Source organism: Aethalodelphis obliquidens, unplaced genomic scaffold (assembly GCF_003676395.1).
Source record: "Aethalodelphis obliquidens isolate GAN/ISIS:26980383/991018 unplaced genomic scaffold, ASM367639v1 scaffold14, whole genome shotgun sequence".
NCBI lineage: Eukaryota > Metazoa > Chordata > Mammalia > Artiodactyla > Delphinidae > Aethalodelphis > Aethalodelphis obliquidens.
Window position 1 is genome coordinate 5,982,035 of NW_020837958.1, and position 17,642 is coordinate 5,999,676.

At 39.8% G+C, this 17,642-nt stretch overlaps 1 protein-coding gene across 4 annotated transcripts in view; it reads right to left on the minus strand.

Annotated features, from left to right (window-relative positions):
- Nucleotides 1-17,642, minus strand: part of HSD17B12 (hydroxysteroid 17-beta dehydrogenase 12) — a 162,434-nt gene that overhangs the window by 107,503 nt on the left and 37,289 nt on the right. For all 4 annotated transcript variants that reach the window (XM_027114947.1, XM_027114950.1, XM_027114948.1 and 1 more), the window contains one exon: nt 3,957-4,003. In XM_027114947.1, coding sequence (XP_026970748.1) covers nt 3,957-4,003 — 47 coding nt within the window. The remainder of the gene's footprint in view (nt 1-3,956; nt 4,004-17,642) is intronic.

Below are 17,642 nucleotides of genomic sequence, written 5' to 3' on the forward strand. Positions count from 1 at the left end.
ATCATCTCAATAGATGCAGAAAAAGCTTTTGACAAAATTGAACATCCATTTATGATAAAAACTCTCCAGAAAGTGGGCATAGAGGGAACCTACCTCAACATAATAAAGGCCATATAGGACAAACTCACAGCAAACATCATTCTCAATGGTGAAAAGCTGAAAGCATTTCCTCTAAGATCAGGAACAAGACAAGGATGTCCACTCTCGCCACTATTATTCAATATAGTTTTGGAAGTCCTAGCCACAGCAATCAGAGAAGAAAAAGAAATAAAAGGAATACAAATTGTCACTGTTTGCAGATGACATGATACTATACATAGAGAATCTGAACGATGCCACCAGAAAACTACTAGAGCTAATCAATGAATCTGGTAAAGTTGCAGGATACAAAATGAATGCACAGAAATCTCTTGCATTCCTATACACTAATGATGAAAAATCTGAAAGCGAAATTAAGGAAACACTCCCATTTACCACTGCAACAAAAAGTATAAAATACCTAGGAATAAACCTACCTAGGGAGACAAAAGACCTGTATGCAGAAAACTATAAGACACTAATGAAAGAAATTAAAGATGATATAAACAGATGGACAGACATACCATGTTCTTGGATTGGAAGAATCAATATTATGAAAATGACTATACTACCCAAATCAATCTACAGATTCAGTGCAATCCCTATCAAATCACCAGTGGCATTTTTTACAGAACTAGAACAAAAAATCATAAATTCTGTATGGAGACACAAAAGACCCCAAATAGCCAAAGCAGTCTTGAGGGAAAAAAACAGAGCTGGAGGAATCAGACTCCCTGACTTCAGACTATACTATAAAACTACAGTAATCAAGACAATATGGTACCAGCACAAAAACAAATATAGATCAATGGAACAGGATAGAAAGCCCAGAGACAAACCCATGCACCTATGATCAACTAATCTATGACAAAGGAGGCAAGGATATACAATGGAGAAAAGACAGTCTCTTCAGTAAGTGGTGCTGGGAAAACTGGACAGCTACATGTAAAAGAATGAAATTACAACACTCCCTAACACCATACACAAAAGTAAACCCCAAATGGATTAAAGACCTAAATGTAAGACTGGACACCATAAAACTCTTAGAGGAAAACACAGGAAGAACACTCTTTGACATAAATCACAGCAAGATCTTTTTTGATCCACCTCCTAGAGTAATGGAAATAAAAACAAACAAATGGGACCTAATGAAACTTAAAAGCTTTTGCAAAGCAAAGGAAACTACAAACACGACGAAAAGACAACCCTCAGAATGGGAGGAAATGTTTGCAAACGAATCAACATACAAAGAATTAATCTCCAAAATATACAAACAGCTCATGCAGCTCAATACTAAAAAAACAAACAACCCAATCCAAAACTGGGCAGAAGACCTAAACAGACATTTCTCCAAAGAAGACATACAGATGGCCAGGAAGCACATGAAAAGCTGCTCAACATCACTAATTATTAGAGAAATGCAAATCAAAACTACAATGAGGTATCACCTCACACCAGTTAGAATGTGCATCATCAGAAAATCTAGAAACAGCAATGCTGGAGAGGGTGTGGAGAAAAGGGAACCCTCTTGCACTGTTGGTGGGAATGTAAACTGATACAGCCACTATGGATAAAAGCATGAAGGTTCCTTAAAAAACTAAAAATAGAATTACCCTATGACCCAGCAATCCTACTACTGGGCATATACCCAGAGAAAACCATAATTCAAAAAGACACATGCACCCCAATGTTCACTGCAGCACTATTTACAATAGCCAGGTCATGGAAGCAACCTAAATGCCCATCGACAGATGAATGGATAAAGAAGATGTGGCACATATATACAATGGAATATTACTCAGCCATAAAAAGGAACGAAATTGGGTCATTTGTAGAGACATGGATGGATCTAGCGACTGTCATACAGAGTGCAGCAAGTCAGAAAGAGAAAAACAAATATTGTCTATTAACGCATATTATGTGGAACCCAGAAAAGTGGTACAGATGAACAGGTGTGCAGGGCAGAAATAGAGACACAGATGTAGAGAACAAACGTATGGACACCAAGGGCGGGCAGCAGCGGGGCTGGTGGTGGTGGTGTGATGAATTGGGCAATTGGGATTGACATGTATACACTGATGTGGATAAAACTGATGACTAATAAGAACCTGCTGTATAAAAAATTAAATTAAATAAAATTCAAATTTTCAGAAAATTACCGTTTTTAAACCACCCTAGTAACAACTAATTTAGGCAAAAAACAGCAACACATGTTGGGTGGAAGATTGTTGGGAAATGAAATATCCATACAGTCTCAAAGTATCATCCCACAGATTCTTTATTAATTACAAAGGGGAAAAGGTACTTTTATAATGGAAAATTATGGTAGACAACATCTTAATAAATGATTTATTTTAACATAATCAATAAAGGAACAAATGGACTTCTTGTGGCTCCTGATAAGATAAACTCAAAAGAATACAGTATCACCTGTGTAGCATTCCTGCTAAAAAATACTTAACTTGAATATAATCATGAGGAAACAATCAGACAAACCCAAATTGAGAAATCTACAAAACAACTGGCCTAGGTTTTTTAAAAAATGTCACTGTTATAAAAGAAAAAAGAGAAAAAAAGGAGGGGCTAGGGAACTCTCCTAGTCAAGAGATATGACATTAAGAAGCAATGCATGGGGCTTCCCTGGTGGCGCAGTGGTTGTGAGTCCACCTGCCGATGCAGGGTACGCGGGTTCATGCCCCGGTCCAGGAGGATCCCACATGCCGCGGAGCAGCTGGGCCCATGAGCCATGGCCGCTGGGCCTGCGCGTGCGGAGCCTGTGCTCCGCAACAGGAGAGGCCACGACAGTGAGAGGCCCATGTACCGCAAAAAAAATAAAAATTAAAAAAAAAGCAGCAATGCATAATCCTTAAATGGATTTTGGAACAAAAAAAGAAGCTCTATGAAATACATTAATGGGACAATTGGGAAACTTGTATATGGACTGTATATTGTATAACAGTATTGTGTCAAGTTAAACTTCCTATGTGTGACCACTGTACTGTGGTTACAATGGTGAATATTCTAGTTCTCTGAAGTTTCAAGCTGAAATATTTAGGAGTGAACTGTTACAATGTCTGTAACTCCCAAATAGTCCAGCCAAATTATAAGTTAAATGTAGCAAAATGTTAACAGCTGGCCAATCCTTGTGAAAGGTGTATGGGTGTTCATTGTATACTCTTCCTGAAACTTTTCTGTAGTCTTTATACTCAAAATAAAAAGCTGGGAAAACAAAGGATTTTTTTTTTTTAAACCCTTTTTAAAGGACAAATGAGAGATTCAATGGATCTGTCAGGACCTTCATCACAATCGGGCAATATCAGAGGCTATTGGTGCCTCTGTGGAACTGGAAGGCAGGGAAGCTCTCCTTCACAGGAGAGCTTTGTACAGTGGTCTTCAAACTATCATGGTTTCCCTTCCTTCAATTACATTACAGAGAACTTGAATCTTTTGCCTGTGTCTGTCAATATCTGTCCATCCATCACAGTCCTTCTTGTGAAAATGATGCCATGGACTTGTTTGGAGATGTAACCACTCTCTAATAATCTGTCTACCTTTTGGAAAATAATCCAAAACAATTAACTTTAAAAACTGAGAACTGTCTATAGTTACACAATATAAAATAAAATTACACTAAAATTTTCACAACTCCAAATTTCCAGGATAAAAAGTTTGACACACATTTTGCACAAAAATTTGTTTTAAAGTTGTGTTTAAGCGAACATAGCATTTCTAACAAGATCGAAACAAAGTACATCTATTATATAGTGTAACACTATATTTGTGCTTTTAACTTCAAAAATCAAAACTACTGTAAGAGATCATTCTATATCTGTTCTTATATTCTTATACCAAAAAGAAAATTCTTGAAAATTACCTACCTCTTCTGCATATGATTTTCCAATTCCATCAGTACTACCCGTGACAACTGAGAAAAGAAAATAGTAACAGTTTAGTTTAAGAATTACAATGGAGAACTGATCACAGTTAGGACCCACCAATTAGACACAAGACCTGTGTAATACAGTTGACCCTTGAACAACATGGGTTTGAACTGCAAGGGTCCACCTATACGTGGATATTTTTTCCAATAAATACATACTACAGTACTACACGATCCAAGGTTGGTTGAATCCACAGATGCAAAACCTCGGATGCAAGATCCAGATACTGAGAGCCAAATGTAAAGTTATACTTCAATTTCCAACTGTATGGAGGGTCCGTGCCCCTAACCCCCCCATACTGTTCAATGGTCAATTGTACTTGATGTAAAAGATGGAGCAATTACCAGTGGCTCAAATTTAGGAATGAATATCCATGACAATGGCTAAAATTTAAAAGACTGCAATACCAAGTATTGACAAGGATGTGGAGCAACTAGAACTCTCATACACTGCTGGTGGCACTGTAAATTGACACAGTCATTTTGGAAAAACGATTTTACATTATGTCCAGAAACAAATGTGTGCCTATCTATGACTTAACAATTTCCAAGAGGTAATAGGCATCATGTTACCAAAACAATGTCCATGGTAGCTTTATTTACCCATAATTGGTAAACAAGCCCAAATAATAAACTACAAGAGAATGAGTAAGTAAATTAGGATATATTAACACAGTACGCAATGAGAAGCCCACGCACTGCAAAGAAGAGTAGTCCCCGCTCGCCGCAACTAGAGAAAGCCCGCGCACAGCAACAAAGACCCAACACAGCCAAAAATAAATAAAATAAATTTTAAAAAAATCCTGGATAGCTCAGAATATGCCAGGACTAGAGATTATAAAATTTGCCTAAGGGATATCAAACCTTCCTTTTCTAGATTCTCCACTTTTTGGAGTTTGTAATGGGTACTGTTAGAGCACCAACCACATCCTCCCTTCCAGCACAGAGATCTTCAGGCAATCCTCTTGCCAGGAGTGTTATCTGCTGTCAGCTCACAAGTGAGCATCTCCCAGGAACTGCCCTGAGCCAAAGGGAGCTGCCTTGCCCAAGGTTATAGTTCCTCCCCTGGGCAGTACATGTCTAATGACTGGTCCACACAAAGATCCAGCTCCCTTAAGCATCACTTAAGCATCTCTGAAGCACCATCCCAGGTTCAGAGCTTCCCGTGGGATCAGGTTTGACTCCTGCATCACAGTTTGACTTCTCCCTCTGCCCTACTCGGCTTCCTTTGCTTCCTCACAGGTGCTCTTCCTGAGAGCATCCCCCAAAACACCCCCCACATACACACATCTCACTGTCCAAGTTTATTTCCTGATGAACTACTGACAGCCTACAGTCAAGCTCCTTCTTTTTAAAGTGATTTTATTTATGTCTAATACATAACTTAGTCCAAAAAAGATAACAATTACAAATTTTTAGGCCAAAAATACCAGGACTGGGGCTTCCCTGGTGGCGCAGTGGTTGAGAGTCCGCCTGCCGATGCAGGGGACACGGGTTCATGCCCCGGTCCAGGAAGATCCCACATGCTGCGGAGCGGCTGGGCCCGTGAGCCATGGCCGCTGAGCCGGCGCGTCCGGAGCCTGTGCTCCGCAACTGGAGAGGCCACAACAGTGAGAGGCCCGCGTACCGCAAAAAAAAAAAAACCCAAAAAAACAGGACTTTACCCCTATCCTTCTGCACCTTCCTATTCCTTCCCCAGAAGCAACCATTTTTATTGCTTTCAACTGTTTTTCCTTATCTTTACATGTTCTAAATCCTATGTTACACTGTAATTTCCTGATTCATCAATATATTACTTGACTCATTAGGGTTGATGAGAACTTTTACTCCCTTTATATTTTCCCCATCCTTCCAATGAAGTTATATCACAAGAGTCTGTCACTTGTCAGTGTTTACCTTATGTAATACTGCAACTCAATTATGATATTAACCACCCAGAGTTAGTACAGATCCCACAGGTGAAAGACATGGTCCCCAGCAAAACTGCCCACAATGCAGACACCAGCCACAAGCTCAGGGGTCCCTAAGCCACCAACACTTGTGACTACTTGACTGCAAAGTTCCCGGTTCCCATAACTCCTCAGGTTCAATAATTCACTAGAATGACTCACAGACATCAGGATAACTTACAGTTCATGATTACGGCTTTATAATAAAGGATACAAATCAGGACCAACCAAATGAATAAGCCACTTAGGGCAACGTCAAGGGTGGTCCCAAATGCAGAGCTTCCATGCCCTCTCTGAATCAGGGCAGGTCATCCCCCCACCCTCACCCAGTACATCAATGTGTTCACCCACTAAGAAGAATCTACATCAAGTTTAAGGGTCCAGAGTTTTCACTGGGTTTCATTACAAAGGCATGGCTGACTGAATCACTGGTCACAGGACTGAACTCAATCTCCAAACCTCCCCGCTTCCCTCCCCAGAGGTTGGAAGGTTGAGTTGGTATCACAAGGCTCAAAGCTCCAATCTTCTAATCACATGGTTGGTGTTTCTGGCAGGACCAGCCCCCATCCTGAAGCTCTGTACAGTCCCACCTTGAGTGATTTCATTAGTATAAACTATCAGAGCCCACCATAAATAACAAAGACACTCCTATCACTTAGGAAATTCCAAGGATCTAGATGCTCCCTCCCAGGAACAAAGGTCAGTCAAATTCTTTATTATACAACAATTACTGTGGCTAGAAAAATATATTATCCACTAGTGAACCAAACAGTATAGTAGAATTACATTCTCTTTCCTAATCAACGTTTTTGTTCTCCTGGAATTAAAATTGCCTTTTTATTGCATTTGCGTAGTTTTCCTTTTAAAATTTCCCCCAGTCTCTAACAGCCCCTCGATATAATTTTCCACATGATCAACCCCATCAATTTGTTCCATTACTTTTTTTTTCCCCCCTTAAAGATCGCCTTCACAGAGCACTCCAGCTTTCATCCTCCCCCAACCTGGAATACTCTGTGGCACAGCTATTGTTCTAGAACATAATCTTGGGAATTCCCCTAGACTGTCTCTCCTGGGTTGAAGCTCTTATTTTCTAGATCTTGTTCTATTCCCTCATTATGCAGCACATCTAGCTTCCCAAGAAAGGATGCATGAAGATACATTTTGTAAACATTTTAAAAGTAAATTTTAGATTTTAAAATAAGTTTTAGACTTACCAAAAAAAAAAAAAAAAAAAAGCGAAGATAATACAGAGTATTCCCTATACTCCAAGCCAGTTTATCCTATTACTAACATCTTACATTAGTGTGGTAAATTTGTCACAATTAATGAACCAATTATGATACATTATTATTAACTAAAGTTCATATTTTTTCAGACTGTCTTGTTACTGAGTGTCCTTCTGTTGTAGGATGCCATCCAGAATATCATATTAAATTTGGTTATCACGTCTCTTCATGTGACAGTTTGAAGCAAATTTTTTTTACATTTTTATATTTCTAACTTCACACATAATAGTTTAACTAGTGTGGACAAAGAATGTCACCTGCCATATCAGTAAAGAACGGATGTTGAGGCCATCAAGCCATAGCCACCCCCACGTGTGCACCCTGAGGGGGTTCAGGATGGAGAGAAACAGGATACTGGCCTTTTAGGGTGCATATCAAAGGAATGACTTCAATAAATGCAGTCTCTTGCATCTTCCCATATATGGAAAAGTGCTAAATTCATTAACTTGAGAAGTCTGGTTTTCTTTAATTAACAGCAATCTTTTGATTACTTGGTTTTGTTGCGAAAACTCCTATGTAACCTGGCTCCTCCCTTACCTCCCTCAGTGCTATTTGAGAGGCTGTCTCCTGGGCTTAAGTCCTCAGTATTTCCACCGAATAAAACATAAATTTCAACTTTTAGGTTGTGCATTTGTTTTTAAGTCGACACTAGGTATGGAATTCTAAACAGATCAGTTTTAACAAAAAATTAAAAACAACTCTCCACTGCACCAGTATTGTTTAAAAAGAATGTTTCACCATTCTGATTTCAGACAATTTGCAAATGAACTTTTTGGTCACTGGGGCTTTTAGGATTGTTACTTAATCTTTACGACTCTGTCCTGGTAACAGAGCTTGGGCTGGGTGCTTTTCCATTCATTGGTGCTGATGGGCCTGAAAATCCATGATCTTCAATTCTGGCAATTTTCTTATGTATTAATTCTTTGATAATTTCTTCACATTCTTCTCTAGAATTTCCATTAATCAGAGTTCAGACTGTAAGAGTTTCTCTATGAATCTTACTTTTCTTCTTGTTTACTTTCCTGGAAATTTCTTCACCTTTTATCTTCCAAATGTTCTACTGACTTTTTAAACTTAAGTTGCCAATTTTTTAATTTTGAAGAGCTCTTCTGTATTCTGATTGCTCTTTCTCTTTTTAAAGCAGCAGTTTACTCTTATTATAAATCCACTATCTTCTCTTATCTCTGAGGACATTAATTAGACTTTGTTGACATATTTACACTTTCTTCTACTCTTTTATTCTGTTTCCTCTAAGTTCCTTTTGATTGTTTTGGTCTCTCTCATCTTGGAGGCAATAACATGGCAATTAGTGTACACGGGTGGGATGACTATGCTGTGACCCCCACTACAGGGTAATCGATGGGCAAACCAGCTTTTTGATTAGGGAATCCACAAGTCAGTATCTGCATTTTCCCTAGGACCCTTCAGTATCTCTTAAGCATTTCCCAAATTCCAGTCTTCTGGCTGCTGGGTAGTTGGGCAGCTATTAGTCTGTAGACTTTTCACCTAACCCCTGTTCTCAGTCTCGTATCTCACCTCTGCCCTCTTCTGTGCCCAATTTTCTGGAGTCTCAAGCACATCTGGTTCAGTGCCCTTCCCCATCCCTGTCTTTTGAGGTACCTGATACTTGTAATTCCTGTGCTTTTCTGGGGTGCAGAGCAAACTTGCTTGCTTCCCAATGTGGACCATCCATGAGCACTCAGGTGTCGGCTCAGTGAGGTAAGTTATCACTCTTCCAACTTCATTCGCTATGACTGGGGATGAGGGATTTCAGAAGTTCCCTAGTTTCATCAAAATGGTGCTTTCTGTTCCTTATTCTCCTAATTATTAGAGAGGATTTCCAAGAGATAAAAGGCTAGAAATACTGTTACTTGGCTATTTTAAAACTGGAAGTCCCCCAAAGTCCCTCTTAAACATTTTAAAGTAGACTAAGTTGAGAATACTAAACACACTTCTCAAAAGATTTAGCTTTATGCTCCCAACAAGAACATTTTTTTCCTATCATCTGCTATTAACTATCAAATTTAAATCAAACTAACACTTTTTAGAAACTATTATGTGTATGACTACAGAGAATACAATGATGTATAAAGACCCACTGTGGTTATTAGGTGTTCCATAAATCACCCATTTCACGGTTAAGACTTCAAATATTAAACAGAAATAATATGACTTTAAATTGTATAAATATTAAAATTTTTTAAATTGTATAAATATTAAAAATTTAGCCTCTGATCTTTTTAGATAGATAAAAATATCACTTTTCCATATTCTGATAATTCTCAAAACCAAATGCAGAACTGTATAGTTACACATAAGTCAGATACTGCCTCACAAGTATGTTTTTTCCCTGAGAAAATAGAAAAGTATAAAAATTATTTTTATGGGCACAAAGAAACAAAAAATAAAATTGGAAACCAAGAGCCTCCTTTATTCATCTCTGTAAGCACCACTGCAGTTCTATAATAATCAGAGTCACGTACAATGGCCAGGCAATGGGGGATCAAGTATCATTTCCCCATCGAAGGAAATGACAAATTCTTTAGTTCTCTAAGTCATATGATAGGTAGTATCTTTGAAATAATGTACAGACACAACCAAGTCATCTGTCAAACTTTACTCACTCATAAAAGTTTTACTTGATGCCAAAAATTAATAATAATAAATTTGTTTATTTAAGACAGGGAGGATGGGGACAAGGATTATCCTGCCTTTGCTTTTAAAGATATATTCTTTGCTTTAAAGCTACATACCTTCCAACAGTAGTAGCAGAGACAGCAGCTCACAGTTGGATAGAAAAAAAAATCCTTGGGTCTTCCCTGGTGGCGCAGTGGTTAAGAATCCGCCTGCCAATGCAGGGGACACGGGTTTGAGCCCTGGTCCGGGAAGATCCCACATGCAGCGGAGCAACTAAGCCCGTGCGTCACAACTACTGAGCCTGCGCTCTAGAGCCCACAAGCCACAACTACTGAAGCTAATTAAAGGATACCTTAAATCAAAAGTCTTTTGGCAGTTGTTCTGGGGCATTGGGGAAATACAGGGAAGAGGTTACTATTTTTTACTCTTCTTACTGTTGGTATTTTTTAACCGTGTGCTTGTATTGCCTTTCCAAAAACAGAAGTCCTTTCCTACCAGCAATAGAAAGATGGTGTAAACTGATCCAGCAGGTTCTTCATCTATTCCAGTTTTCCAAAAATCAGTGTAGCACTGCTTAAGTCAGTGTTTCCTAAGGTCACCTAATACATTCTTAAAACTGATTTTTAAAGAATTAAATTTAATAGAAATCTTAATTACTGGACTACTATTTACTTAACTACTTGATTATTATAAAAGACTACCGGTTTCAATAAATATAGATTAGTGTAAAATATGTATGTAAAAAAACCATTAACATTTTAAAATATTCATCAATGCAGTACCTAAGATCATTTCTTGGTAGGTCTTTTGAGAAACACGATCTAAGCACTATCACCCTGATATACCTACCACCTTGCAATGAAAACCAAATGAAACAAACACCAGCTTCCAAATCATCCAAATTAGAAATACTGCTTGTTTTTTGCATTTTCTTAAGATGAAAAAATTAAGCACTCATAGCCACACCGAAAGATGATGCAATGTGCAAAAACCATCCTGGGGACCCATCCTTCTCATGTTCTGTACACACACGGGCCAGAGCCTGCTGTCTTCCTCAGTACCCATCCTTCCCTTCCTTCTTTGCAGCAATCGTGGCCTGGAACACAACCTCCCTAGCAGCTAGGTGTGGCCATGGGATTAAATCTTGAAAATAAGATGCAGTGTTGTGAGGGACTTTGAGAAAGGCTGCTTAAAGGAGTGACTCAGCAGGGAGAGGCCCCTTTCTGCCCATCGTCTAGCCAATTCAAAAAATGATGGCTGTAGCTCCAGCAGTCTTGAATCAGGAAGTAACCTTGAGGGTAGAAGCCATGGGCTAAGATGAAGGAACATACTCGTAGAAATCAAGGTTTTTCATGACTCCATGGAAGTTCTATGCCAGGTTTTTTTTTCAACCAATCAGTTCTTTTTTTATTAACTGCTTACCACAGAGAATCAAACATACACAAAAAGTGGGAATTCCCTGGCAGTCCAGTGGTTAGGACTCCGAGCTTCCACTGCAGGGGGTGCAGGTTTGATCCCTCCTTGGGAAACTAAGATCCTGCATGCTGCGAGGAGTAGCCAAAAAAAAAAAAAAACCCAACATATACAAAAAGTCTGTCTGGTCTTCTTTAAACTGGGTGAAAAATAAATAAACTTCTATATTGTTAAAGTGACTATTACAGGGCCAGAAAAGCAAGAGTAAGCTGTCAGTAAATTGTTAAAACAAAATATTTAATATTGATAAAATAAATTTTCACATCTTGAGGTATAGGGAAGCCATTCTGGCTTATATATGAGTTAACTTGAATTTTATTTTAACTGAAACAGCCTGTTTGTGGCCTATCAAACACACACTGTACATCTGCTTTAATTATTAAAGAAAAGGGCGCATTGATGAGAAGTAAAGAACGTCCACGTTAAAAATAAAGATTAACTGTCTCCCTTCCTGGGACGCCAATGCTGGTACTCCTTTGATGATAAGACTCCCTTCGCCAAGGCCATACTGACTCACCGTGTACATGCTGGTCGTTTTTTTGGAAACCTTTAATGTATCCCTGAGTTGTTTAATGTTCTCTCTTCCGACAAGATATAAAACCATACTGAAAACCAGGCTTCTCAGGAGCAGTTTCTCAAGAGTTATCTGAAGGCTGTTTCCCCAGCTATAGTTCTCAGTTCAGTTCAAATAGAACTCTTTTTCTAGTCTCATTACTGATTGTTTATTATTTTCATCGACACTATTCACATCATTATAAGACTATTTGCTCAAGGTACTTCATTGATATTATCCAGTTATTTCTCACAACAGCTCTCACCCTAGTCTAAGCTATCATCCCAACACACAAGGACTTGTGCAATGACCCTTTCAGTTCCTTCCCGCTTGATTCATGCAATACACAGCTAAGAATTATCTTTCTCAAACACCATTTTTACGATCTCATTCTTCTGTCAAGAAGCAACAATATTTCCCTATTGCTAATTATATAAAACCTGGAACACAAATCTAGTCACGTCTCCCCATTGCCACCACCTGGGGCTACCAGCATTCATCTCCCACAAGAACTACTGCAACAGCCTTCTAACTACTTTACCTGCTCCCTTTTTTTTTTAAATTTATTTATTTATTTTTATTTTTGCTGCATTGGGTCTTTGTTGCTGTGCACGGGTTCTTCTCTAGTTGCGGCAAGCTGGGCGCTACTCTTCATTGCGGCGCGCGGGCTTCTCATTGGGTGGCTTCTCTTGCTGCAGAGCATGGGCTCTAGGCACGCAGGTTTCAGTAGTTGTGGCACTCGGGCTCAGTAGTTGTGGCTCGCAGGCTCTAGAGCGCAGGCTCAGTAGTTGTGGCACATGGGCTTAGTGGCTCCGTGGCATGTGGGATCTTCCCCGAGCAGGGCTTAAACCTGTGTCCCCTGCATTGGCAGGCGGATTCTTAACCACTGCAACACCAGGGAAGCCCCTTGCTCCCTTTCTTATTCCTCTCCAACTCGTTCTCCACACTGCAGCCAAAGTGATCACTCCATTGGGCAGATGTGACATCACTTCCCTGCCAAAAATCTGTCAGTCATTTCCCACTGCCCTTATTCTTTACAAGGTCTTCCATGAGCTGACCTCACCTCTCATCACTTTCCCCCTACCACCCACTGCCCTAGTCATGCTGAATTTCTTCCAGTTCCTACGAGGTAACATGCTCTCTTTTCACAAATGTTGTTCCCTCTACTCCCAATTTCACATCCCCCACTTTCTCTCTCCCATCCTTGACATCTTCACTTGAACATCTCTCCCTTAAGCTTTCCTTGACCTCTAGACTAGCAGGCTCTCATAGCTCACTGGCCCCATGGTACTCTGTACCTCCCCTGCATGACATTCATCATATAGGTTTCCATAAGGGTCTGGGTCACCACAGTCTAAGTGCTAGCACGGTGCCTGGCAAAAAGCAGATGATGAATGAGGTTTTGTGAGATGAGTGAATGAATAAAAGGAGATTATGAATGGAAAACTAGCCTCTTGTGACACTCCCCACTGCTTTACCCACTTTTTTAGAAATAACACCCAATCACCTACTGTACACAACCCCACCTACTCTTCAGTCCCTCTCAACATCAAGAATCAGTGATCGAAAATAAAATTTAAGAAATTTCAGAAGTTTAACTTAGTTTATGATGAATCTACAGATACACATTTTCAAAGGACAGTTCTCTGTTCTTGTCATTAAGATTGGCTTCTTCAATTAACACTCGGTGTTCTCAGATTCCACTTTGCCATGGAGCAAGTGTATAACTTAAGGTAGTTTTCAACAATACACAGAAAAAAGCTACAGGTATTGCCCATGCATAACCCAGTGGCCTCAGGTATTACCCACAACCCTATGGGTTGTGAGAGTATAATTTATGACAGCCAGGGCCAGAACTGAGGTAGAGGAAGGAGAGAAGGGAGGGGGGAAAGAGGAGATTCAAAAAGGCTTATGTTTTCATATATAAATATAACACCAGAAACCAAATTTGCAAGCCTTTGAGAAGATGGAAACTGACAACTATAAAGAATATCCCAACTTGGCATCCAGAAGTGTCTAGCTTGTTACAGATTATATAAAATACTGGCAACTGACCAGGGCTCAGCTTCCAGATTTTATAAAGTCAACAAAAATGCTTCTGTTTGTGTAGGTTAAAAATATTCTACTCTTTTTGTCCTCAACTTGCTAGGAACAGATATTTTTAGTAAGAACCCAATCAACCTTATCAAAATCAAACATCAAAAATAGACTAGAGGAACACTGGAAGCACACATGCTATTTTTAGCTCTTCTCTCTATTCTCTGCCACTACCCACCAAATTCTGACTGCAGAGCCCATGCATGACAGCTTAAGTTATTCCAAGCAGGTTCCTTCTCCTGACCCTTCCCTCCCCACCCCTCCCCACCCCTCCCCCAACACCTGAATGCTGAAAACACTCGATTGATTAAAGATTAATACTGCCGCAAACCACGACAGCTGCCGTTCCTCTGAGTGCTTTTGCTGGGTGGCGAGAATAGAAAATGACAGAGAGCTTGCATCAGTATTCCTCTTGGGGATCTATTACAGGGAAAGAAAATTGCTATTTCAATCCCCTTTTGTTGCTAAAAATAGCAGTCCCAATTGATTCAGGCAAACAGGGAACAGGCTTAGCCAGGCTGAATTTAGAAACCACTGAAGTCCTAACAGCAAATGCTAAAGTAGTCTAACACATGCCAGCTCATACTTAACAAAGAACAAAGAAGAGAGGCATGCAGCCTGCAAGTTAATAAAACGGCAGCAACTTCCTGCATTTTTATTAAAGAGAAGCAGTGAAAGTGATGCAAAATAAAGACAACTACAACTTGTTCTCATCATATTTTATTAAAGAATTTTTATAGGAAAAACCATCAGATTATGCATCAACCTTGATACTGTGGGCATTTCCCACAACTTCACGGTTTGGGGAAGTACACACCTCTTCTCAAGTACAGTATACTACTATGGAAAGAAAAGGGTCAGTTTACAAACATGCTATCCCAGAACTGCATAGGCCCCTCTCCCACTATGTCCTCTTGGGTTCCCTACTGAACAGCTCTCTCTCTCTCTTAACCTTCCCTCCTTTTCCCTTGACCCAACCAAATGGGGCAGACAGTTATAATCTGCCACCTCAAAAACTAACAAACAAAAGCAAAACAGAACAAGACAACATTGAAAGCACCCAGAGGTTCAGAACAGAGAAAAGGAAGAAACTGCAGAAAGTAGGATCCACTTAAGGCAGCTAATCCCCTGGGCCCACTTCCAGGCAAGGCCGAGTAATAACATTCTGGCAGCACCAAAACCCAAAAATATCTTCTGCCTGATTCTTTCACTTTACTTGGTTAACTGAAAACCTTGGCAGATAATGATTCATTTCAGTGAATGCCACATCCTCTTTAAAATGCAAACCCTTGCGCAAGAATTAAAAGGTTATCAATCCTTCTGCCTCTGTGTGATTTAGTGGATTCAAACTGCTTTGTGGCTTCCTTTGGGAATACCCAAAATGTGAGGGTAACACACAAGGGGCCTCCTGAGAGCAGGAATTCTGACTGGGAACAAAGAGGTTACTACTTCTGGATCACAGGCCTAGTAAGACCCCACAGAGGAAAGCCTTTATTTAGGCTTTTGCCATTTAAGTACAAAGGGAGCATGTGAAGTGGTTAAGAACATGGGTGGTAAAATCAGACCAGCAAGGTTCCAAGTCCAGGTTCAAATGCAAACTCTGCCAACTATCAGGAGCTTAACCTCTACTGTCTCAGTTTCTTTATCTATAAAGTGAAGACAACACCATCTGTCCCATAGAGGTACTGTAAAGACTCAATAAAATAATGTTAATAATAGTACTCACCATACTGGATTGTTTGAGAATTAAACAGCATAATGTATACAATGTACTTAGCATGGAACTTACCATATTATAAATTCTCAACAAATATTAGCAATAGGTGAGGAATATTAGAAAGTGGAAGGGGTACAGAAAGGAAAATTAAGAAGCTACTAAAAGTACATCAAAAGTATATGCAACGAAAGAAAAAAATAGGTAGGTTGGACCTCATCAAAACTAAATTTGTGGGCTTCCCTGGTGGCGCAGTGGTTGAGAGTCCGCCTGCCGAGGCAGGGGACGCAGGTTTGCGCCCCGGTCCAGGAGGATCCCACGTGCTGCGGAGCGGCTGGGCCCATGGGCCATGGCCGCTGGGCCTGCGTGTCCGGAGCCTGTGCTCCGCGGCAGGGGAGGCCACAACAGTGAGGGGCCCGCATACTGCAAAAAAAAAAAAACAAAAAACTACATTTGTTTGTACATCAAAGGACAATATCAAGAGAGTGAAAAGACAAACCAAAGAATGGGAAAAAGTATTTGCAAATCATATACCTAATAAGGGACCAATACCCAAAATACATAAAGAATTCCTACAACTCAACAACAAAAAGACAACCCAATATTAAAATGGTCAAGACCTGCATAGATATTTATCCAAAAAAGATATACAAGTGGCTAACAAGCACATGAAAAAATGTTCAACATCATTAGGAAAACACAAGTTAAAACTACAATGACAAACTAGTTTGGCCATAATTTTTTTTAAAAAGAAAATGGAAAACAGCAAGTGTTGGTCAGGACGTACAGAAAGTTGAGTCCTTGGGGACTTCCCTGGTGGTGCAGTGATTAAGAATCCACCTGACAATGCAGGGGACACAGGTTCGATTCCTGGTCAGGGAAGATCCCACATGTCGCGGAGCAACTAAGCCCATGTGTCACAACTACTGAGCCTGCACTCTAGAGCCTGAGAGCCACAACTACTGAGCCTGAAATCCACAAGTACTGAAGCCCGCATGCCTAGAGCCCGTGCTCTGCAAAAACAGAAGCCACCACAATGAGAAGCCTGCACACCACAATGAAGAGTAGCCCCCGCTCTCCACAGCTAGAGAAAGCCCGCGCGCAGCAACAAACACCCAACACAGACGAAAGAAAGAAAGAAAGAAGGAAGGAAAGAAGGAAAGAAAGAAAAAGATCTAGCAGTAATTTTCTCTGCGTGATAGTGAAATTATGCAATTAAAAAAAAAAAGAAAGAAAGTGGAGTCCTTGTACATTGCTGGTAGGAAAGCAAGATGGTACAGCCACTGGGGAAAAACCATTTAGTGGCTCCTCAAAAAGATAAACGCAGAGTTACCATGTGACCCATTAATTCCATTCCTAGGTATATACTCAAAAGAATTGAAAACCGCATTCAAACAAAAACTTGTACATTAATAGCCCAAAAGTTGAAACAACCCAAATGTCCATCGACTGATGAATGGATATACAAAATGTGGCATACCCATACAATGGAACATTACTCAGCCATAAAAAGGAATGAAGTACTGGCACATGTTACAATGTGGATGAACCTTAGGTATAAACACTCTAAGTGAAAGAAGCCAGATACAAAAGATCACACACTGTATGATCCCATTTACATGAAACATCCAGCATAGTAAATCCACAGAGAAGAAAGATTAGTGGTTGCCAGGAGCTGGGGAAAGAGGGGTAAAGAGTGACTGCTTACTTGGTATGGTGTTTCCTTTTAGGGTGAGAAAAATGTGTTGGCACTAGATAGAAGTAATGGTTGCACAACACTGTGAATGTCCTAAATTCCATCGAACTGTGTACTTTAAAATGGTTAATGGTTAATTTTCTGTTATGAGAATTTTGCCTCAATTTTTAAAAGTCTCTTTTAAAAAAAGTTAGTAAAGATTAGCTTTTCACCAAGGGC